Source organism: Procambarus clarkii, chromosome 16 (genome assembly GCF_040958095.1).
Source record: "Procambarus clarkii isolate CNS0578487 chromosome 16, FALCON_Pclarkii_2.0, whole genome shotgun sequence".
Classification (NCBI taxonomy): domain Eukaryota; kingdom Metazoa; phylum Arthropoda; class Malacostraca; order Decapoda; family Cambaridae; genus Procambarus; species Procambarus clarkii.
The window spans coordinates 32,370,542-32,396,462 of record NC_091165.1 but is presented as its reverse complement, the minus strand read 5'-3'; the positions used below and the strand labels follow the sequence as shown (position 1 = coordinate 32,396,462).

The window sequence follows — 25,921 nt, the reverse complement described above, 5'->3', positions numbered from 1 at the left end:
ACAAACGTTGCAGTTCTCCCACATAAACGTTGTGGTTCTCCCACACAAACGTTGCGGTTCTCCCACACAAACTTTGTGGTTCTCCCACATAAACGTTGCGGTTCTCCCACATAAACGTTGCAGGTCTCCAACATAAACGTTGCGGTTCTCCCACATAAACGTTGCGGTTCTCCCACATAAACGTTGCGGTTCTCCCACATAAACGTTGTGGTTCTCCCACACAAACGTTGCAGTTCTCCCACACAAACTTTGTGGTTCTCCCACACAAACGTTGTGGTTCTCCCACATAAACGTTGCAGGTCTCCAACATAAACGTTGCGGTTCTCCCATATAAACGTTGCGGTTCTCCCACATAAACGTTGCGGTTCTCCCACATAAACGTTGCGGTTCTCCCACATAAACGTTGCGGTTCTCCCACATAAACGTTGTGGTTCTCCCACACAAACGTTGCGGTTCTCCCACACAAACGTTGTGGTTCTCCCACATAAACGTTGTGGTTCTCCCACATAAACGTTGCAGTTCTCCCACATAAACGTTGTCGGAAAATCCGACACCATTTAATAATCATACAGATAATAGCTGTATTGTATAAACAAGTTACCCATAGAAAACGTAACTTGTAGTGGAATTACCGTCTAAAGAAAATGGGATATCATCACCACATACTATTATATTCACCACCTATTATGGTGGGAATTATTCTTAAATACATTAGTCTTTGGACTTTACCATTATAAAAACATCTCATATAAATTAACTTAATTATCAATATTAAAGTAGAGTAAATGTGACCCTTCTATCACTTATTGACATCAGGACAATGTAGGCCAGGCATCAGTGGGGAAGGAGAGCAGCCATTGTTGATACTAGACCAGAGGCGCAAGGAGCAATTCGGCTCCTGTTAATTTTACTTGGACGAAGTGTTATGGAAACCAAAGGTGTACCATTATCACACGCTGTCAACAAATTCAAGTTAAGTGTTCTTTCCGAAACCCATGTATCTTTCATTTATGGCCATTAATGTCATTATATAGGGTGACCCGGTTAGAGCACGTGGTAGCCTCAAACTAAAGGTAATTAAGCCAGGTCTTCATTGTTCCATGTACAGTATTTTCTCTGATATACCTGTCATATATAGGATTCTGGCTTTACAGCTAGCGCCCTTTTAACAGGTTAAGACGAAGCATGCTTTGTGCATCAGTTACCAGGGTGATGGAAGCTACCTCAAAGAGGGAAAATGTGGTGTCTACACCCTAGTTATACCTGGTGGACTAACCTGCTGTACTATAAGATAAGGAACCTCTTCAATGTATGTAGTCTATTACTGTAGTTTGATTGGCTGCATATATATAAATTAATATAAACTCCCCCTAATGTGTAGAGGATCGATTTGTGAGATTATGAGATTATTGCAGAAATACAGTCCACTTATCATTATACAAATTGCTATCGAAGTATATAAATTAACGTAAATATAAATTCATATAAATTAAATAAATATAAATCTCACAGGTCGGTTCCCACATTAATTGGTCATCTTCGAACCGGATGACGGATTATTTGGTCCTATGAACCCATATTTGGTCATCTTAGTACCGGATGAACCAGTTAACCAGTGGATTCATTAAATAAACTAGTGCAGTGTGATTTAAACAAAGGCCAGCCAGTTAAAGACAGCGGCGTTACCTCGTGAGAGTTCACGAGACCCGCTCAGTTCAGATCAGCCTTAGTCAGCGGTTTCATGCACACCCACAGATTTGGTGGCGTGTTATTCTGTGAAATGACAACGCTAATATTGAAGCCAGCCAAAGTAGTGGCTGTGGTGTCGCGAAATTGTTCACGGATTTCGTGGTGTTAAATTTCGCGAGAGATTATCTACGAATTTTGTGGACTTTATTTCGCGAGGTCACTAATAATATTTAATAGTTCTAGGTAATATTAGAAGTTTCATAGAGGCTAATTAAGAGGCTATTATCAATAATTGTATATATTATTTCTCCAAAATAGAGAATTATTTAATATATATTGCACTAGTGATCACAGTATAATATTTACTAATTGCCAACCCATAACAGGGTAGGATATTAACCATTGACTAGTTGAACTATTATTGTTCATCCTAGTCCCATTATTACCATAGTCAGTTGTACTATATTGAATAACCTAACACCATTAATGAATGGTGCAGACCCTATTTTGGGTGTAATTTTTATCAACTCGAATTGAGTTGTATATATAATAAATTACTTATGATCATTACACCTTTGAGTGATTAATTAGTGTCTCTACCATCCTAGGGTGATATAGAAGAGCTAACCTAAAGGTACTTCCATGACACTGGTTTATCACTCAAATCATTAGTGTGTATGATTGTATATATATAATGTGTATTAATTTTAAGTGCTAACCTCTAGTAGAGGTAGGATTATTGCCTAGTGAGTGCAGAATTTACCCTAGGCTACCATTAGTGTTTGTTCAGTATTATGAGCAGCCCAAGTACAAGCCCCACAAGGCTTCACCAACTAGCCAGTATGGATAATGCAGGGAGAATGAAAAGAACCCTTGCAGGTCTTAAAGGCCACTTAACAAGACAGATCAAGAAATGTGAAGATTTGTCACAACAATCTCAAGTTGATTATGCTGACCTGGAAAGCTATTATCAAGCAGCTGCAGGTAAATTTGAGCAAATCAAATGTCAAATAGCAACATATGTGGCTGAACTTGCCAACACCAATTTATCAGAAACAGAAATAGACGACATTATGGTTGATCTTGCGAATTATGAAGATCACACTCTGGCCACGTTACAGCCTTATGTCAAATTAATTGCCCAGAACAAGGCAACAACAACAACAGTTGCATCTAATACGAGTCAAGCAGAAGCTCGACTCCCTCCAATTAATTTACCCACTTTCTCAGGAAAAGATGAGGAAGATTGGGACGAATTTTGGAACAAATTCGTTGACCTTGTAGACTCAAAACAATCTTTACCAAAGAGTAGTAAATTCTCTTATTTGCAAGGTCAATTATCAGGTGAGGCTAAAACAGTAGTATCCCATCTGAGATTAACTAATGATGGCTATGATCTGGCAGTAAAACTCCTCAAGGATAATTATGCTGATCCAGAAGTAAGAACATCACATTTAGTTCATGAGCTGTTGCATTTACCCCCACCGGAGGCTTCAGCTGATTCACTCCAAGTCTTCAAGCTGGAGGTAGAATCATTGATCAATGCCCTCAGCCTGACAGCAGATACAAACGGGGCTGAGTGGGTCTTGAAAATAATTGTCCAGGAGAAAATACCTAGGGACATATTGAGACAAATGAGTGCTCATTACAATAAAAGCATCTTATCTATGAATGAAATATCTGAAGGTTTAAAGTCAGTAGTTCATCAATTACGAACACATGACAAATTAAAACCACCAAGTAAACCCTCAGAAACCAATAATAGTAAACCACAGAGTACCAAAGGTACTCCAAATCAATCTAGACAATATAATTCAACACCAAAGTGGAACAGTAGCAGCGTGGGTGTATATGCAGTGGGACCCTCCAAGCCTATAGTTACTGTGTCACCCAAGAACGTGACACCAAAGGGTACTGGAAGCTATGGAACATGTTTGTTCTGCAATGAGAAACAATCAATGTACCACTGCTCTAATTTTCCTGATAGTGACGCCCGTGTTGAGCGACTCAAAGATTTGCAACATTGCACGAGGTGCCTCAGGAAACATAACATCAAGGACTGTGAGACCCAATTACACATCTGTAATAGGTGTAACAAAGGTCAGCACCATGCAGCATTGTGCAGAGACACCAAAACAACGTCTCCAAACCCCAAGGTGGAAGATAGCATTCCCACCACAGTACAGTACTGCAAGGTGCAACAAACAAAGAGTGTCCAATCGGCAAAGTCTAAAGGTAATACGACTTTGCCTACTGCCCAAATTACCATCCTGAATAAGAGGGCCAAGGTCCATACCCGTGGGTTGTTTGACCAAGGATCCCAGAGAACATTTGTCACTAAAAAGTTGGCAGATGAACTACAATTAAGGCCTGTAGCCCAGACGTCATTCAACATCTCAGGGTTTGTAACAGATGCAGGACCTCAAGTCTACCAGGTGGTACAACCATCAGTACGCTTAGGCAGGTACGTCTGTCGAATACAAGCCATTGTGGTGGACAAAATACCAGTAGACCTACAAGTTCAAGGTCTGAGAGCAACAGCCAAATTCCTGAGAAATAGAGGAATAAAATTGGCAGATAATATTAAGTCTGATCACCTCACTGACTTCGGTCTCCTTGTTGGGACAGACTATTGCCATCGATTCATCGGTAGCCCTACTAAATATCAGGGTATAACCATGTTAAACTCTGCAGGAGGTAAATTACTCTCAGGCCCAGTATCAAGCCTGAGGAGACCTATGCCTGCAGATAAACAATTCCAATAGAAATCTAAATTTGTCAGCTGATTATATTTCTCCAGTAGCATTATACTAAGGAGATTACAGCTGACTATAGTAACAGAGGTTGATGTTAGTATCATCATTTAAAGCTGAAGATGAGTTCATGAGGCCTCAGTGGCAAATCAGTGAACAGTAGCTTAAACAGCTACAAGTCACTGCGACCAATGTCACTGAACCCACTGCAGTCTCAGAACCATACTTTACTTTAATGATGAGCTATTCAATCTTCTGAATCAATTAACTAAATTAAACCCCAATAAATCTGATGACTGATTTGATACATTTATTATTTAATCAAGATGTATTCCATGGGCCTCAGTGTTTATATATCAGTGACCAGTTACCTGAACAAACTTCAAGTTATATCTAATGTCACTGATCTCACTGCAGTCCCTGAATCATACTTGACTGTAGTACTTGATCACATCCAGTCTTCTGGGTTAAATAATATGTATTAGGCTTGAATATTAGCCTTTCAAGAGTTGACAGGGAAATGAAATCGCATTAGACTTCTAACCCCTGCAACTCTAGTACGGGACATCCGTCCTGTACGAACAGATGCACAAATGTGTGATTACTAACTACTAACATCAAATAATCTAATAATTCGAAGGAGGAGTATCGGTGTTCGTCTGTTCTAAATAGGACTTCGACCCGTGAGCAGCCCCTGGGGAATTATGTCGGAAAATCCGGCACCATTTAATAATCATTCAGATAATAGCTGTATTGTATAAACAAGTTACCCATAGAAAACGTAACTTGTAGTGGAATTACCGTCTAAAGAAAACGGGATATCATCACCACATACTATTATATTCACCACCTATTATGGTGGGAATTATTCTTAAATACATTAGTCTTTGGACTTTACCATTATAAAAACATCTCATATAAATTAACTTAATTATCAATATTAAAGTAGAGTAAATGTGACCCTTCTATCACTTATTGACATCTGGACAATGTAGGCCAGGCGTCAGTGGGGAAGGAGAGCAGCCATTGTTGATACTAGACCAGAGGCGCAAGGAGCAATTCGGCTCCTGTTAATTTTACTTGGACGAAGTGTTATGGAAACCAAAGGTGTACCATTATCACACGCTGTCAACAAATTCAAGTTAAGTGTTTTTTCCGAAACCCATGTATCTTTCATTTATGGCCATTAATGTCATTATATAGGGTGACCCGGTTAGAGCACGTGGTAGCCTCAAACTAAAGGTAATTAAGCCAGGTCTTCATTGTTCCATGTATAGTGTTTTCTCTGATATACCTGTCATATATAGGATTCTGGCTTTACAGCTAGCGCCCTTTTAACAGGTTAAGACGAAGCATGCTTTGTGCATCAGTTACCAGGGTGATGGAAGCTACCTCAAAGAGGGAAAATGTGGTGTCTACACCCTGGTTATACCTGGTGGACTAACCTGCTGTACTATAAGATAAGGAACCTCTTCAATATATGTAGTCTATTACTGTAGTTTGATTGGCTGCATATATATAAATTAATATAAACCCCCCCTAATGTGTAGAGCATCGATTTGTGAGATTATGAGATTATTGCAGAAATACAGTCCACTTATCATTATACAAATTGCTATCGAAGTATATAAATTAACGTAAATATAAATTCATATAAATTAAATAAATATAAATCTCACAGGTCGGTTCCCACAAACGTTGCAGTTCTCCCACATAAACGTTGCGGTTCTCCCACATAAACGTTGCGGTTCTCCCACATAAACGTTGCAGGTCTCCCACACAAACGTTGCGGTTCTCCCACATAAACGTTGCAGTTCTCCCACATAAACGTTGCGGTTCTCCCACATAAACGTTGCGGTTCTCCCACATAAACGTTGCAGGTCTCCCACACAAACGTTGCAGTTCTCCCACATAAACGTTGCGGTTCTCCCACATAAACGTTGCGGTTCTCCCACATAAACGTTGCAGTTCTCCCACATAAACGTTGCAGTTCTCCCACACAAACGTTGCGGTTCTCCCACATAAACGTTGCAGTTCTCCCACATAAACGTTGCAGTTCTCCCACATAAACGTTGCGGTTCTCCCACATAAACGTTGCAGTTCTCCCACACAAACGTTGCGGTTCTCCCACACAAACGTTGCAGTTCTCCCACATAAACGTTGCGGTTCTCCCACATAAACGTTGCGGTTCTCCCACATAAACGTTGCAGTTCTCCCACACAAACGTTGCGGTTCTCCCACATAAACGTTGTGGTTCTCCCACATAAACGTTGCAGGTCTCCCACACAAACGTTGCGGTTCTCCCACATAAACGTTGTGGTTCTCCCACATAAACGTTGCAGGTCTCCCACACAAACGTTGCGGTTCTCCCACATAAACGTTGCGGTTCTCCCACATAAACGTTGCAGGTCTCCCACACAAACGTTGCGGTTCTCCCACATAAACGTTGCGGTTCTCCCACATAAACGTTGTGGTTTTCCCACATAAACGTTGCGGTTCTCCCACATAAACGTTGCAGTTCTCCCACATAAACGTTGCAGTTCTCCCACACAAACGTTGCGGTTCTCCCACATAAACGTTGCAGTTCTCCCACATAAACGTTGCGGTTCTCCCACATAAACGTTGCAGTTCTCCCACACAAACGTTGCGGTTCTCCCACACAAACTTTGCAGTTCTCCCACATAAACGTTGCGGTTCTCCCACATAAACGTTGCGGTTCTCCCACATAAACGTTGCAGGTCTCCCACACAAACGTTGCGGTTCTCCCACATAAACGTTGCGGTTCTCCCACATAAACGTTGCGGTTCTCCCACATAAACGTTGCAGGTCTCCCACATAAATGTTGCAGTTCTCCCACATAAACGTTGCGGTTCTCCCACATAAACGTTGCAGGTCTCCCACACAAACGTTGCGGTTCTCCCACATAAACGTTGTGGTTCTCCCACATAAACGTTGTAGTTCTCCCACACAATCGTTGCAGTTCTCCCACATAAACGTTGCGGTTCTCCCACATAAACGTTGCAGTTCTCCCACACAAACGTTGCGGTTCTCCCACACAAACGTTGCGGTTCACCAACACAAACGTTGCGGTTCTCCTACACAAACCGCAGAATTCGTAGCTCGAGGGCGTTCAACTCCAGTCCTCCAAGACGTCCAACAAAGTTTCTTTAAGACTGCCTCACAGCTCTGCTGCTCCTGACTCGAGTACACAGAGTCACCCAGCAGGATCCACAACAGAAACGCCTGCTTGCTTCCTTCCTCTTGAAGAAGCAACACACTTAGAGCTCCACAAAGACGTGACCGACACACACTTCCAGGTCGCCTCTAATATATCGAAATCACAGAGAAATGGTGTACGAAGTTTCCTTACAGCTTCCTCACACTTGACATCAAGTAGCCTTCACTTCAGCACTAGCATAGAGCGCTATACCCCTTCCTTCTCCCAGGAGATCACGACGTTCAAACCATCAATGACGACTGATGTAGCTCAACTGAGGTCACGACCTCCTGCTAGCGTTACTTCACTTCTCCAAAGTATCATTTCATGTCACTTATTTAAATGCTTCTCCTTTGCTCATATCTTTAAATCATTCACTGACGTTTATTATATATTCAGTATATATACATCTTTCCTCTGACCTCTCACATCAGGTCCGGACGGCAGAATAACTCTCACTGAGGTAGACTCGTTCCCCCCCCCCCAGGACACATGGGGGTCATAACACATTATAAGCCATCTCCCCCTATCAGAAAGGGAGAAAAATGACTTATAATTAATGTAACTTATACACAAGAGCACATTACAGTGAATGTATGTACCCCATACAATAGCATGAATGAAACAAAATAATAGCAAAGTTCTAGATAAGTCCATTTTCTAGAGACGCAATTCCACTAGATACGATCAGGTCTAGGGAATGTCCCCGGCCGGTGTACTAGAGAATTTCACTGTCTGATTCCTCGGCTATTACTTACTAGGCATTTTTCTAGATTTTGACACTCCTTATTTACTAAGACACTTCTTAGAATACTAGTCTTTTACTTAAGAGATTGTCTTGAGACACTTTTACTAGGCAAAGGTTCTGTACAACACCGTAGATGGTATAATTATTTTGTCAACAGATTAGAACCGTTCTGAAGATCCGGTAGACAGTACTATGAACCGTTCTGAAGATCCGGTAGACAGTACTATGAACCGTTCTGAAGATCCGGTAGATAATACTATGAACCGTTCTGAAGATCCGGTAGATAATACTATGAAGCGTTTTGAAGATCCGGTAGATAATACTATGAACCGTTCTGAAGATCCGGTAGATAATACTATGAACCGTTCTGAAGATCCGGTAGATAATACTATGAAGCGTTTTGAAGATCCGGTAGACAGTACTATGAACCGTTCTGAAGATCCGGTAGATAATACTATGAACCGTTCTGAAGATCCGGTAGATAATACTATGAAGCGTTTTGAAGATCCGGTAGATAGTACTCTGATTGACCAGCTGGTTGACCAGGAGTGGTTGGTAGAGCAGCGGCGAGTGACAGCGGGCGGAAGCTTGGCCGGTCACTGGTGGACGGTGTTGGGGGAGATGCGTGTACGGCACATCTCACAACCAGGTGCTTGCCAAGCTGGTGAGTGACGGCTGCTACCCTATCGCGCATGCTCTAATGTGCTTGACCTTGGGCCGATGGTGCGAAACGTGCACCCTGCGAGCACACTCAGTAGGGATGTGCCGCTGGAATGTGACCACCTCGTTGGTCTCAGTGATGTGGCCTCCACAAGGTGGAGGGGGAGTTGCTAGGTTAATACTGCAGCCGTCATACCCGCGTCATGTACCTCGGGCCTCCACGCCTGGCGTCCCTGGACGGCGGTGTGTCGCTGGTGGGGGCGTCTGACGACGACCGCAAGAGCCCACCATACTGGTACGAGTGTGCTTGACTCAACAATGGCCAGATACAATATATGAAATAATGAAAACTGTCTGGGAACACAGCAGAGAATTATTAAAGCACTCCGTCACCTCGTTACCATACTGTGACCTTGTTACCGTGGTGTGAGTTCGTTACCATGGGGTGACCTTGTTACCATGGTGTGACTTCGTTACCATGGTGTGACCTCGTTACCATGGGGTGACTTCGTTACCATGGTGTGACTTCGTTACCATGGGGTAACCTCGTTACCATGGTGTGACCTCGTTACCATGGTGTGACTTCGTTACCATGGTGTGACTTCGTTACCATGGGGTGACCTCGTTACCATGGTGTGACCTCGTTACCATGGTGTGACCTCGTTACCATGGTGTGACCTCGTTACCATGGTGTGACCTCGTTACCATGGTGTGACTTCGTTACCATGGTGTGACCTCGTTACCATGGTGTGACCTCGTTGTCATGGGGAGACCTCGTTACCATGGTGTGACCTCGTTACCATGGTGTGACCTCGTTACCATGGTGTGACTTCGTTACCATGGTGTGACTTCGTTACCATGGGGTGACCTTGTTACCATGGGGTGACCTCGTTACCATGGGGTGACCTTGTTACCATGGTGTGACCTCGTTACCATGGTGTGACCTCGTTACCATGGTGTGACTTCGTTACCATGGTGTGACCTCGTTACCATGGTGTGACTTCGTTACCATAGTGTGACCTCGTTACCATAGTGTGACCTCGTTACCATGGTGTGACTTCGTTACCATGGTGTGACTTCGTTACCATGGTGTGACCTCGTTACCATGGTGTGACTTCGTTACCATGGTGTGACCTCGTTACCATGGTGTGACCTCGTTACCATGGTGTGACCTCGTTACCATGGGGTGACCTCGTTACCATGGGGAGACCTCGTTACCATGGGGTGACCTCGTTACCATGGGGTGACCTCGTTACCATGGTGTGACTTCGTTACCATGGTGTGACCTCGTTACCATGGGGTGACCTCGTTACCATGGGGTGACCTCGTTACCATGGTGTGACCTCGTTACCATGGTGTGACCTCGTTACCATGGTGTGACCTCGTTACCATGGTGTGACTTCGTTACCATGGTGTGACCTCGTTACCATGGTGTGACTTCGTTACCATGGTGTGACTTCGTTACCATGGTGTGACTTCGTTACCATGGTGTGACCTCGTTACCATGGTGTGACTTCGTTACCATGGTGTGACTTCGTTACCATGGTGTGACCTCGTTACCATGGTGTGACTTCGTTACCATGGTGTGACTTCGTTACCATGGTGTGACCTCGTTACCATGGTGTGACTTCGTTACCATGGTGTGACTTCGTTACCATGGTGTGACCTCGTTACCATGGTGTGACCTCGTTACCATGGTGTGACCTCGTTACCATGGTGTGACTTCGTTACCATGGTGTGACCTCGTTACCATGGTGTGACTTCGTTACCATGGTGTGACCTCGTTACCATGGTGTGACTTCGTTACCATGGTGTGACCTCGTTACCATGGTGTGACCTCGTTACCATGGTGTGACTTCGTTACCATGGTGTGACTTCGTTACCATGGTGTGACCTCGTTACCATGGTGTGACTTCGTTACCATGGTGTGACCTCGTTACCATGGTGTGACTTCGTTACCATGGTGTGACTCGTTACCATGGTGTGACTTCGTTACCATGGTGTGACTTCGTTACCATGGTGTGACCTCGTTACCATGGTGTGACTTCGTTACCATGGTGTGACTCCGTTACCATGGGGTGACCTCGTTACCATGGTGTGACCTCGTTTCCATGGTGTGACCTCGTTGCCATGGGGTGACCTCGTTACCATGGTGTGACCTCGTTACCATGGTGTGACTTCGTTACCATGGGGTGACCTCGTTACCATGGTGTGACTTCGTTACCATGGTGTGACCTCGTTGTCATGGGGTGACCTCGTTACCATGGGGTGACCTCGTTACCATGGGGTGACCTCGTTACCATGGTGTGACTTCGTTACCATGGTGTGACCTCGTTACCATGGTGTGACTTCGTTACCATGGTGTGACTTCGTTACCATGGGGTGACCTCGTTACCATGGTGTGACCTCGTTTCCATGGTGTGACCTCGTTGCCATGGGGTGACCTCGTTACCATGGTGTGACCTCGTTTCCATGGTGTGACTTCGTTACCATGGGGTGACCTCGTTACCATGGTGTGACTTCCTTACCATGGTGTGACCTCGTTGTCATGGGGTGACCTCGTTACCATGGGGTGACCTCGTTACCATGGGGTGACCTCGTTACCATGGTGTGACTTCGTTACCATGGTGTGACCTCGTTACCATGGTGTGACTTCGTTACCATGGTGTGACTTCGTTACCATGGTGTGACCTCGTTACCATGGTGTGACTTCGTTACCATGGTGTGACTTCGTTACCATGGTGTGACCTCGTTACCATGGTGTGACTTCGTTACCATGGTGTGACCTCGTTACCATGGTGTGACCTCGTTACCATGGTGTGACTTCGTTACCATGGTGTGACTTCGTTACCATGGTGTGACCTCGTTACCATGGTGTGACTTCGTTACCATGGTGTGACTTCGTTACCATGGTGTGACCTCGTTTACCATGGTGTGACTTCGTTACCATGGTGTGACTCGTTAGCCATGGTGTGACCTCGGTACCATGGTGTGACCTCGTTACCATGGTGTGGACCTTCGTTACCATGGTGTGACCTCCGTTACCATGGTGTGACCTCGTTACCATGGTGTGACCTCGTTACCATGGTGTGACCTCGTTACCATGGTGTGACTCTACCCTGGTGACGCTCGTTCATGGTGTGACCTCGTTACCATGGTGTGACCTTCGTTTACCATGGGGTGACCTCGTTACCAGGGTGTGACTTCGTTACCATGGTGTGACCTCGTTGTACATGGTGTGACCTCGTTACCATGGTGTGACCTCGTTACCATGGGGTGACCTCGTTACCATGGTGTGACTTCGTTACCATGGTGTGACCTCGTTACCATGGTGTGACCTTCGTTACCATGGTGTGACTTCGTTACCATGGTGTGACCTCGTTACCATGGTGTGACTTCGGTTACCATGGTGTGACTTCGTTACCATGGTGTGACCTCGTTACCATGGTGTGACTTCGTTACCATGGTGTGACCTCGTTACCATGGTGTGACCTCGTTACCATGGTGTGACTTCGTTACCATGGTGTGACTTCGTTACCATGGTGTGACCTCGTTACCATGGTGTGACTTCGTTACCATGGTGTGACTTCGTTACCATGGTGTGACCTCGTTACCATGGTGTGACTTCGTTACCATGGTGTGACTTCGTTACCATGGTGTGACTTCGTTACCATGGTGTGACCTCGTTACCATGGGGTGACCTCGTTACCATGGTGTGACCTCGTTACCATGGTGTGACTTCGTTACCATGGTGTGACCTCGTTACCATGGTGTGACTTCGTTACCATGGTGTGACCTCGTTACCATGGTGTGACTTCGTTACCATGGTGTGACTTCGTTACCATGGTGTGACCTCGTTACCATGGTGTGACTTCGTTACCATGGTGTGACCTCGTTACCATGGTGTGACTTCGTTACCATGGTGTGACTCCGTTACCATGGGGTGACCTCGTTACCATGGTGTGACCTCGTTACCATGGTGTGACCTCGTTACCATGGTGTGACCTCGTTACCATGGTGTGACCTCGTTACCATGGTGTGACTTCGTTACCATGGGGTGACCTCGTTACCATGGTGTGACTTCGTTACCATGGTGTGACCTCGTTGTACCATGGGTGACCTCGTTACCATGGGGTGACCTCGTTACCATGGGTGTGACCTCGTTACCATGGTGTGACTTCGTTACCATGGTGTGACCTCGTTACCATGGTGTGACTTCGTTACCATGGTGTGACTTCGTTTACCATGGTGTGACCTCGTTACCATGGTGTGACCTTCGTTACCATGGTGTGACTTCGTTACCATGGTGTGACCTTCGTTACCATGGTGTGACTTCGTTACCATGGTGTGACTCCGTTACCATGGTGTGACCTAGTTAACCATGGTGTGACCTCGTTACCATGGTGTGACCTCGTTACCGTGGGAGTGACCTCGTTACCGTGGAGTGACTTCGTTACCATGGTGTGACTTCGTTACCATGGTGGACCTCGTTACCATGGTGTGACCTCGTTACCATGGGTGTGACCTCGTGTATCCGTATGGGTCGGGACCTTCGTTTACCCATGGGGTGACCTCGTTACCTATTGGGGTGACCTTCGTTACCCAGGGTGGGACCTCGTTACCATGGTGTAACCTTTCGTACCATGGTGTGACCTCGTTACCAATGGGTGTGACCTCGTTATCCATGGTGTGACCTTTCGTTACCATGGTGTGTGTGACCTAGTACCATAGCGTAGGACTCGTTACCATGGTGTGACCTCGTTATCCATGGGTGTGAGTCAAGTACAGTTATTGCCATAGGATTGAACTGCGTTACCATTGGGGTGACCTGCTAGGTTACACACATCTGGTAGTGAGTTCTGTTACCATGGGGATGACCTTCTGTTACCATGGTGTGACCCTCGTTACCATGGTGTGACCTTCGTACCATGGTGTGACTCCGTACCATGGTGTGGACCTTCGTTACCATGGTGTGAACTCGTTACCATTGTGTGACCTCGTTACCATGGTGTGACTTCGTTACCATGGTGTGACCTCGTTACCATGGTGTGACCTCGTTACCATGGTGTGACCTCGTTACCATGGTGTGACCTCGTTACCATGGTGTGAACCTCGTTACCATGGTGTGACCTCGTTACCATGGTGTGACTCGTTACCATGGGTGTGAACTCGTTACCATGGTGTGACCTCGTTACCATGGGATGGACCTCGTTACCATGGTGTGACTTCGTTTACCATGGTGTGACTCCGTTACCATGGGGTGACCTCGTTACCATTGTGTGACCTCGTTTCCCATGGTGTGACCTCGTTAGCCATGGGTGACCTCGTTGACCATGGTGTGACCTCGTTACCATGGTGTGACCTCGTTACCATGGTGTGACCTCGTTACCATGGTGTGACTTCGTTACCATGGGTGACCTCGTTACCATGGTGTGACTTCGTTACCATGGTGTGACCTCGTTACCATGGGTTAGGTGACTTCGTTACCATGGTGTGACCTCGTTACCATGGGGTGACCTCGTTGACCATGGTGTGACTTCGTTACCATGGGTGTGACCTCGTTACCATGGGTGTGACTTCGTTAGCCATGGTGTGACTTCGTTACCATGGTGTGACCTCGTTACCTGGTGTGACTTCGTTAGCCATGGTGTGACTTCGTTACCATGGTGTGACCTCGTTACCATGGTGTGACTTCGTTACCATGGTGTGACCTCGTTACCATGGTGTGACCTCGTTACCATGGTGTGACTTCGTTACCATGGTGTGACTCGTTACACATGGTGTGACCTCGTTACCATGGTGTGACTTCGTTATCCATGGTGTGACTTTCGTTACCATGGTGTGACCTCGTTAGCGCATGGTGTGCCTTCGTTACCATGGTGTGACTTCGTGACCATGGTGTGACCTCGTTAGCCATGGTGTGACCTTCGTTACCATGGGGTGACCTCGTTACCATGGTGTGACCTCGTTACCTATGGTGTGACTCTTGGCCATGGTGTGACCTCGTTAGCCATGGTGTGACTTCGTTACCATGGTGTGACCTCGTTACCATGGTGTGACTTCGTTACCATGGTGTGACTTCGTTACCATGGTGTGACCTCGTTACCATGGTGTGACTTCGTTACCATGGTGTGACTTCGTTACCATGGTGTGACCTCGTTACCATGGTGTGACTTCGTTACCATGGTGTGACTTCGTTACCATGGTGTGACCTCGTTACCATGGTGTGACTTCGTTACCATGGTGTGACTCCGTTACCATGGGGTGACCTCGTTACCATGGTGTGACCTCGTTTCCATGGTGTGACCTCGTTGCCATGGTGTGACCTCGTTACCATGGTGTGACCTCGTTACCATGGTGTGACTTCGTTACCATGGGGTGACCTCGTTACCATGGTGTGACTTCGTTACCATGGTGTGACCTCGTTGTCATGGGGTGACCTCGTTACCATGGGGTGACCTCGTTACCATGGGGTGACCTCGTTACCATGGTGTGACTTCGTTACCATGGTGTGACCGACTCGTTACCATGGTGTGACTTCGTTACCATTGTCGTTACCATGTGTGTGACTTCGTTACCATGGTGTGACCTCGCTTACACCATGGTGTGACTTCGTTACCATGGTTGACTTACCATGTGTGACTTCGTTCCATGTGTGACCTCGTTCCATGTGTGACCACTCGTTACCGTGGTGTGACCTCGTTCTTATACCATGGTGTGCTCGACTACCGTTACCATGGTGTGACCTTCGTTACCATGGTGTGACCTCGTAGGGGGCCATCGTTACCATGGGGTGACCTCGTTACGTTTACCAGTGGAGTGACCTGGTGTACCTCGTTACCATGGTGTGACCTCCGTGTTACCACATGGTGTGTGACCTCGTTACCATGGTGTGACTTCGTTACCATGGTGTGACCTCGTTTACGATGGTGTGACCTCACATGGTAGGTACCATGGGGTGACTCGTTACGTTACATGGGGTGACCTCGTTACCATGGGTGACCTCGTTACCATGGGCTGGGACCTCGTTACCATGGTGTAACCTCGTTACCATGGTGTGACTTCGTTACCATGGTGTAAAATCGTTATCCATGGTGTGACCTCGTTACCATGGTGTGACCTAGTTACCATGGTGTGACCTCGTTACCATGGTGTGACCTCGTTACCATGGTGTGACCTCGTTACCATGGGGTGACTCGTTACCATTGTGTGACCTCGTTACCATGGTGTGACCTCGTTCCATGGTGTGACCTCGTTAGCCATGGTGTGACCTCGTTACCATGGTGTGACCTCGTTACCATGGTGTGACCTTCGTTACCATGGTGTGACTTCGTTACCATGGTGTGACCTCGTTACCATGGTGTGACTTCGTTACCATGGTGTGACCTCGTTACCATGGTGTGACCTCGTTACCATGGTGTGACCTCGTTACCATGGTGTGACTTCGTTACCATGGTGTGACCTCGTTACCATGGTGTGACCTCGTTACCATGGTGTGACTTCGTTACCATGGTGTGACTTCGTTACCATGGTGTGACTTCGTTACCATGGTGTGACTTCGTTACCATGGTGTGACCTCGTTACCATGGTGTGACCTTCGTTACCATGGTGTGACCTCGTTACCATGGTGTGACTTCGTTACCATGGTGTGACCTCGTTACCATGGTGTGACCTCGTTACCATGGTGTGACCTTCGTTACCATGGTGTGACCTCGTTACCATGGAGTGACCTTCGTTACCATGGTGTGACCTCGTTACCATGGTGTGACCTTCGTTACCATGGTGTGACTTCGTTACCATGGTGTGACTTCGTTACCATGGTGTGAACTTCGTTTACCATGGTGTGACCTCGTTACCATGGTGTGACTTCGTTACCATGGTGTGACTCGTTACCATGGTGTGACTTCGTTACCATGGTGTGACCTTCGTTACCATGGTGTGAACTCGTTACCATGGTGTGACCTTCGTTACCATGGTGTGACTTCGTTACCATGGTGTGAACTCGTTACCATGGTGTGACTTCGTTACCATGGTGTGAACTCGTTACCATGGTGTGACTTCGTTACCATGGTGTGACCTCGTTACCATGGTGTGACTTCGTTACCATGGTGTGACTTCGTTACCATGGTGTGACCTCGTTACCATGGTGTGACTTCGTTACCATGGTGTGACTCCGTTACCATGGGGTGACCTCGTTACCATGGTGTGACCTCGTTTCCATGGTGTGACCTCGTTGCCATGGTGTGACCTCGTTACCATGGTGTGACCTCGTTACCATGGTGTGACTTCGTTACCATGGGGTGACCTCGTTACCATGGTGTGACTTCGTTACCATGGTGTGACCTCGTTGTCATGGGGTGACCTCGTTACCATGGGGTGACCTCGTTACCATGGGGTGACCTCGTTACCATGGTGTGACTTCGTTACCATGGTGTGACCTCGTTACCATGGTGTGACTTCGTTACCATGGTGTGACTTCGTTACCATGGTGTGACCTCGTTACCATGGTGTGACTTCGTTACCATGGTGTGACTTCGTTACCATGGTGTGACCTCGTTACCATGGTGTGACTTCGTTACCATGGTGTGACTCCGTTACCATGGTGTGACCTAGTTACCATGGTGTGACCTCGTTACCATGGTGTGACCTCGTTACCGTGGAGTGACCTCGTTACCGTGGAGTGACCTCGTTACCATGGTGTGACTTCGTTACCATGGGGTGACCTCGTTACCATGGTGTGACTTCGTTACCATGGTGTGACCTCGTTGTCATGGGGTGACCTCGTTACCATGGGGTGACCTCGTTACCATGGGGTGACCTCGTTACCAGGGTGGGACCTCGTTACCATGGTGTAACCTCGTTACCATGGTGTGACTTCGTTACCAAGGTGTGACCTCGTTATCATGGTGTGACCTCGTTACCATGGTGTGACCTAGTTACCATGGTGTGACTTCGTTACCATGGTGTGACCTCGTTATCATGGGGTGACCTCGTTACCATGGGGTGACCGCGTTACCATGGGGTGACCTCGTTACCATGGTGTGACCTCGTTACCGTGGGGTGACCTCGTTACCATGGGGTGACCTCGTTACCATGGTGTGACCTCGTTACCATGGTGTGACTTCGTTACCATGGTGTGACCTCGTTACCATGGTGTGAACTCGTTACCATGGTGTGACCTCGTTACCATGGTGTGACTTCGTTACCATGGTGTGACCTCGTTACCATGGTGTGAACTCGTTACCATGGTGTGACCTCGTTACCATGGTGTGAACTCGTTACCATGGTGTAAACTCGTTACCATGGTGTGACCTCGTTACCATGGTGTGACTTCGTTACCATGGTGTAAACTCGTTACCATGGTGTGACCTCGTTACCATGGGATGACCTCGTTACCATGGTGTGACCTCGTTACCATGGTGTGACTTCGTTACCATGGTGTGACCTCGTTACCATGGGGTGACCTCGTTACCATGGCGTGACCTCGTTACCATGGTGTGACCTCGTTACCATGAAGACTTCGTTACCATGGTGTGACCTCGTTACCATGGTGTGACTTCGTTACCATGGTGTGACTTCGTTACCATGGAGTGACTTCGTTACCATGGTGTGAACTATTTACCATGGTGTGACTTCGTTACCATGGTGTGACTTCGTTACCATGGTGTGAACTCGTTACCATGGTGTGACTTCGTTACCATGGTGTGACTTCGTTACCATGGTGTGAACTCTTTACCATGGTGTGACTTCGTTACCATGGTGTGACTTCGTTACCATGGTGTGAACTCGTTACCATGGTGTGACTTCGTTACCATGGTGTGAACTCTTTACCATGGTGTGACTTCGTTACCATGGTGTGACTTCGTTACCATGGTATGACCTCGTTACCATGGGGTGACCTCGTTACCATGGTGTGACCTCGTTACCATGGTGTGACCTCGTTACCATGGGATGACCTCGTTACCATGGTGTGAACTCGTTACCATGGTGTGACTTCGTTACCATGGTGTGACTTCGTTACCATGGTGTGACTTCGTTACCATGGTATGACCTCGTTACCATGGGATGACCTCGTTACCATGGGGTGACCTCGTTACCATGGTGTGACCTCGTTGTCATGGGGTGACAGCCAGTGGTGTGCAGTGCTGCCGAAGCTCACCTCTGGAAGCGGATGAGAGAATGGAGGGAAATGGAGAGAGGATGAGGGGAAAGGGAGAGGATGAGGGGAAAGGGAGAGGATGGCTTATTGGTGATTTTTGTATTATTTTATAAACAAACTTAGGTATACACAACAATGCGCTGCTCCCCTATTCTATATGAAAGATTACACAGCGTAGATCAAAAACTTATAAGTTCATCCAATATTCTCATCTCACAGGATGGTTAGATTAGATTTTTTTATTCGGGTAAAGGTACATACATTGAGTTACATACATAATGTTGGATTTAAAGATAGAGATAGTACATACAATACCTAAAGCCACTAGTACGCATAGCGTATCGGGCAAAGTCATACATGGAACCACGGGAGAAAACACCTGTCGTACATGGAACCACGGGAGAAAACACCTGTCGTACATGGAACCACGGGAGAAAACACCTGTCGTACATGGAACCACGGGAGAAAACACCTGTCGTACATGGAACCACGGGAGAAAACACCTGTCGTACACTAACCACGGGAGAAAACACCTGTCGTAATACAAAAACAAATCAACTCTGACTAAAAATCAGTCGAGAACATGAAGTGCAAGGCTGACCTATTAGCTCCCCACTAGCAAAATCTGGGCACAGCATAAGAATATCTTCCAGTATTCCTGAGTATATGAAATGATTATAGAGCTCAAAGCTCTGTAATAATTTCAGTTGATCGTAGCAGGAAAATATTAGCATTACATCACTAATAAGTTAATAAGGTTATGATATTTCTTGGTTTTTAAAGAATCAATAATATTTTAATTTGTATATATATATATATATATATATATATATATATATATATATATATATATATATATATATATATATATATATATATATATATATATATATTTATATATTGGTAGCAGTCTTTCCTGTAGACATATATTATTAAATATGACCGAAAAAGTAAGATTAATAAGTCTAACACGAATTTTCTGAATACTTCTTATGTTTCTTTTCACTGTTGATGTTAATTGAAAAATCAATTTTCCAAAAATAAAAAATCAAATCAATGTCTGACATCAGATAATACCTGATGTCAGACATCTGCAGGAGCTGAAGGAGGCATTTGAGCAGAATTCTGTGTTGCGTTTCACTTACGAGATGGAGAAGGATGGGAAGCTGCCCTTTCTAGATGTAACAGTCATGGGAAGGAGCGGAGGTTTCCACACTGCAGTCTACACTAAGGAAACAAACATAGGAATGTGCCTAAATGCCAACAGTGACTGCCCAGACAGGTACAAGAGGAGTGTTGTTAACGCTTATGTCGACCGTGCTCTCAGCCACAGCTCAGGATGGAAGCAAGTCAATGAAGAACTCTGTAGGGTAAGGCAGGTCCTAGTCAACAACGGCTTCTCCAATGGTTTCGTTGAAGACATCATAAGAAGGAAGGTGAAACGCCATGCAACCTCTGAAGAGACAACTAACACAACACCTATACCCCCTATTAGACTATTTTACAGGAACTTCTTTTCCACAGCTCATAAAACGGAGGAAAGGGTCCTGAAAGATATTGTTAATAGAAACGTTAACCCTACAGACAAAAATCAGAAGATACAACTGACGATTTACTATAAAACCAAAAAAAAAAAAACGGCCAGCCTACTCATGAGAACCTCTCCAGACACAAAGCAGAACGCTTTAAAAGAGACCAACGTCGTCTATACCTTCAAATGCCCACTTGGGGGACTGTAAGCCTCAAAGAACTCAGTATATAGGCAAGACAACAACATCTCTTTCCAGGCGATTAACGATGCATAAGCAACAGGGCTCCATTAAGGAACATATAATCTCTTCCCACAACCAGACCATCATCAGAGAAATCTTAGCAAACAACACAGAAATCATCGATAGATACAGCGATAGCAGGCGGCTTGACATCTGCGAGGCACTACACATCAAGAAGTCAACACCAGCAAACAACAGCCAATTAATGCACAACTATATTCTACTAACTTCAAGACTCCGCTCCAATATAGAAGCATAAAGAAATATGGGCCAATAGGCCCTCAGCAGTTACTTCCATTCTTACCTTCAATTTACCCAATTAATACCCATTGTTTCGTGTTCTGTCCTGTGTTGAAAGTTTTGTTCACCTCATCCAAAACTGTTGTAACATATCACCTCACCCAAAATGTGGGTATAAAATAAAATGAAAGCTGTTTAAATCATAGCATAAGTAAGAACTCTGTTTAGTGTTTGCAGGTAATAGTTGTGTGTGTGTAAACTAAAAGTCTTTGAAAATGTAATAAGTTATTGCGAAACACGTTCAAGTGTCGCATCAGGCTAGAAATAAAAATGAATTTTGGAGAATTGATTTTTCAATTAACATCAACAGTGAAAAGAAACATAAGAAGTATTGAGAAAATTCGTGTTAGAATTATTAATCTTACTTTTTCGGTCATATTTAATAATATATATATACATATATATATATATATATATATATATATATTTCATTGAATATGACCGCATATTCTGTATTTATTATTTTCTGGTTTAGGGCTTCTATCCCTCTAACTATTTTCTTAGCATCAGGGCTTAATTGGAATAGGAGTTCTCCAAAACTCATTTTTGTACTTTTAAGGTGAAGGAAAGAAGTGATTTACTATAGAGTGTATTACACTTATTTGTATAATTTGCACGACGTTTCGAACCTCCATGGTTCATTCTCAAGTGAACAATCTTACAATACTAGTTGATTTTATACCCGCATTAGGTCAGGTGATAATACAATGAAGGTGAAAAACATGGGGGGATACATAAGGGATAAACATAGGGGCTACAGAAGGCTTATTGGCCCATACGAGGCATCTCCTATCTAAACACAAAGATTAATCCAGTGTAATTGGCCTGTTATGTTGGACATTGTCTTCTGTGTTGGCATCGATATGTTCTTGTCTTGTCCTTACTCTCATGGTGGGTAGAGTAAATAGTTCCGTGATTTGGGTGTTCATGGTAGGTCGCTCTATTCTTATGTGAATTGCCTCAAGAATTTGTAATCTTCTTGAATCTTGGGTTTTATCTATTATGCAAGTATTCTTGTTCAACATTTCTCTTGTTAGAGTAATGTCATGGGCTTGTCTCATGTGATTCCTAGGGGCACCAGATTGAAGATGGCATGTCAAACGCCTCGTCAGCTTGGTCGACGTCATACCTATGTACTTACATTGAAGGTTACATCCTTCGTGGGGGCAAGTGTACATGTATACAACGCTTGACTGCTGTAGAGGGTTCTCCGTCGGCTTCGGGCTGTTTTTGATAAGGAGTTCGGAAGTCTTCTTGGTTTTGTAGAATATTATCAGGTTTATGTTTTGGTTAGGAGTAGTGCTTTTTACTCCTTTACGGATTATTTCTTTCATTATTCTTTCCTCTTTTGTATGTTCACTGTGCATGGTTGATTTGTAATATAATTTTATTGGGGGTGTTGTGGTTTCTGTTCTAGGTTCTGAATTATACCAACGGTCCAAGTGTCTTCTTATAGCAGCGTTTATTTCCGCGTTGCTATATCCGTTGTTCACCAATACCTGAGTTACTCTTTCAAACTCTCTACTCACGTTGCTCCATTCAGAGCAGTGGGTAAGCGCTCGACGAATATAAGCATTGAGAACACTGGCTTTGTATCTTTGGGGGCACTCACTTCTACCGTTCAGGCATAATCCTATGTTGGTGGGCTTGGTATATACGTTGGTGCTTAAAGAGGTTCCTGTTTTTGTTATTAGTACATCCAAGAATGGCAGACTGTTATTTTCACTATTTTCATGTGTAAATCGGAGTACTGACTCTCTCTCTAGGTGTCTTTTTAGGTCAATTAGTTCATCTGAGTCTTTTACTATTACGAATATGTCATCTACATAACGGCAGTATACAGTTGGTTTTTGTCTGCTACTGAAGACCCTATCTTCGATGGTTCCCATATAAAAATTAGCAAATAAAACTCCTAAGGGGGAGCCCATTGCTACTCCGTCTATCTGTAAATACATGTCTCCTTGTGGAGACATGTATTTACAGATGGCATGTCAAAAGATGGCATGTCAAACGAGGCGTTTGACATGCCATCTTCAATCTGGTGCCCCTAGGAATCACATGAGACAAGCCCATGACATTACTCTAACAAGAGAAATGTTGAACAAGAATACTTGCATAATAGATAAAACCCAAGATTCAAGAAGATTACAAATTCTTGAGGCAATTCACATAAGAATAGAGCGACCTACCATGAACACCCAAATCACGGAACTATTTACTCTACCCACCATGAGAGTAAGGACAAGACAAGAACATATCGATGCCAACACAGAAGACAATGTCCAACATAACAGGCCAATTACACTGGATTAATCTTTGTGTTTAGATAGGAGATGCCTCGTATGGGCCAATAAGCCTTCTGCAGCCCCTATGTTTATCCCTTATGTATCCCCCCATGTTTTTCACCTTCATTGTATTATCACCTGACCTAATGCGGGTATAAAATCAACTAGTATTGTAAGATTGTTCACTTGAGAATGAACCATGGAGGTTCGAAACGTCGTGCAAATTATACAAATAAGTGTAATACACTCTATAGTAAATCACTTCTTTTCTTCACCTTAAAAGTACAAAAATGAGTTTTGGAGAACTCCTATTCCAATTAAGCCCTGATGCTAAGAAAATAGTTAGAGGGATAGAAGCCCTAAACCAGAAAATAATAAATACAGAATATGCGGTCATATTCAATGAAACATGTTTGAAAGAAAACCTGCTGCCAGTATACACCAATATAAACCCACATGACCCAGCAGTCCGCAATACAGAGTTTACCTATAGGTATAGGCAAGAGCTCATTCGGCATCAACTAAACAAGAAGAAGGAAGCCCTCCAAACCTTTATAGAGCAGGCGGAGCATCTGTTAAACAAATGGACCCAGTACGACATCCCTATCCAACTCAAACAAACCATCAACAGTGAACTATTTAACCTGAAACAACAACATAAAACTCTTGTAGAAACAAAGACACTCCGTAAGTTAACATCCCTAAACGGTGGACAGCTAAAAATTCCTCGTCCTAAAGATGGCTACTTTAACCTGACTTCTTATGATCTTACCCAGGACCAACAAGACCTCTTAAATCTTGGTCTAAATTGTCAATTCTTATCTAAACCAAAGATGCATCAAAAACGCCTGGAAATCGAAATGCTTCTGGACGATATCCATAAGCTAGAAGACAACAAAAAAGTCATCACCACGGACACACTTCAAGCTGAACTACTTGCAGAAGCAGGGAAAAAACGAGGAACATATTCATCTACAATCTTAACCCCACGACTCAAAGAAGCAGCGAAACAACTAAAAAATCTGAAAGACGTAACAATAAGAAAAGCCGACAAAACAGCAGCATATGTATTGATTCCTACCCATGAATACATGAACAAAATTAGCGACATCCTAAGTGACGACTCCAAATTTCAACGAATCACGAGGAACCCCGTAGAAGACCTTAAGCGGAAAGTAAACAAAACAATTACAGCAATCAACGCAAAGAAAGGTAGTGTGCATTTCAATAAACTTCAAGGCGACTATGGCTTAGGATATGCCTACGGGAATGTTAAGACGCATAAACCAGGTAACCCACTACGCCCTATAATCAGCCAAATACCAACCCCAACTTATCACCTGGCAAAAAAACTCAATGAACTCCTAACTCCATACACTCCAAGTAAGTTTAGTCTACAATCATCAGCAGATTTCCTAGAATTGATCAAATCTACCCAGCCCGATGGAATCATCGCTTCCCTGGACGTTGAATCCCTTTTTACCAACGTCCCAGTCGACACAACCATAGGAATGATACTGGACAGAGTATACAGAGACGAGAGCACCCCCAAATTAGACATACCTGAGCCACACTTGAAAAGTCTTCTCGAAGCATGTACACAGGAAGCCCCTTTCATCAGTCCACAAGGAGACATGTATTTACAGATAGACGGAGTAGCAATGGGCTCCCCCTTAGGAGTTTTATTTGCTAATTTTTATATGGGAACCATCGAAGATAGGGTCTTCAGTAGCAGACAAAAACCAACTGTATACTGCCGTTATGTAGATGACATATTCGTAATAGTAAAAGACTCAGATGAACTAATTGACCTAAAAAGACACCTAGAGAGAGAGTCAGTACTCCGATTTACACATGAAAATAGTGAAAATAACAGTCTGCCATTCTTGGATGTACTAATAACAAAAACAGGAACCTCTTTAAGCACCAACGTATATACCAAGCCCACCAACATAGGATTATGCCTGAACGGTAGAAGTGAGTGCCCCCAAAGATACAAAGCCAGTGTTCTCAATGCTTATATTCGTCGAGCGCTTACCCACTGCTCTGAATGGAGCAACGTGAGTAGAGAGTTTGAAAGAGTAACTCAGGTATTGGTGAACAACGGATATAGCAACGCGGAAATAAACGCTGCTATAAGAAGACACTTGGACCGTTGGTATAATTCAGAACCTAGAACAGAAACCACAACACCCCCAATAAAATTATATTACAAATCAACCATGCACAGTGAACATACAAAAGAGGAAAGAATAATGAAAGAAATAATCCGTAAAGGAGTAAAAAGCACTACTCCTAACCAAAACATAAACCTGATAATATTCTACAAAACCAAGAA

At 44.6% G+C, this 25,921-nt stretch overlaps 1 protein-coding gene across 1 annotated transcript in view; it reads left to right on the top strand.

Annotated features, from left to right (window-relative positions):
- Window positions 1-8,599: 8,599 nt before the first annotated feature.
- The window catches only part of LOC123760169 (caldesmon-like), a 41,827-nt gene continuing 24,505 nt past the window's right edge, over window positions 8,600-25,921 (top strand). Inside the window, exon 1 of the mRNA XM_069325611.1 lies at window positions 8,600-9,071. Within this exon, the coding sequence (XP_069181712.1) occupies window positions 8,600-9,071 (472 nt within the window). The remainder of the gene's footprint in view (window positions 9,072-25,921) is intronic.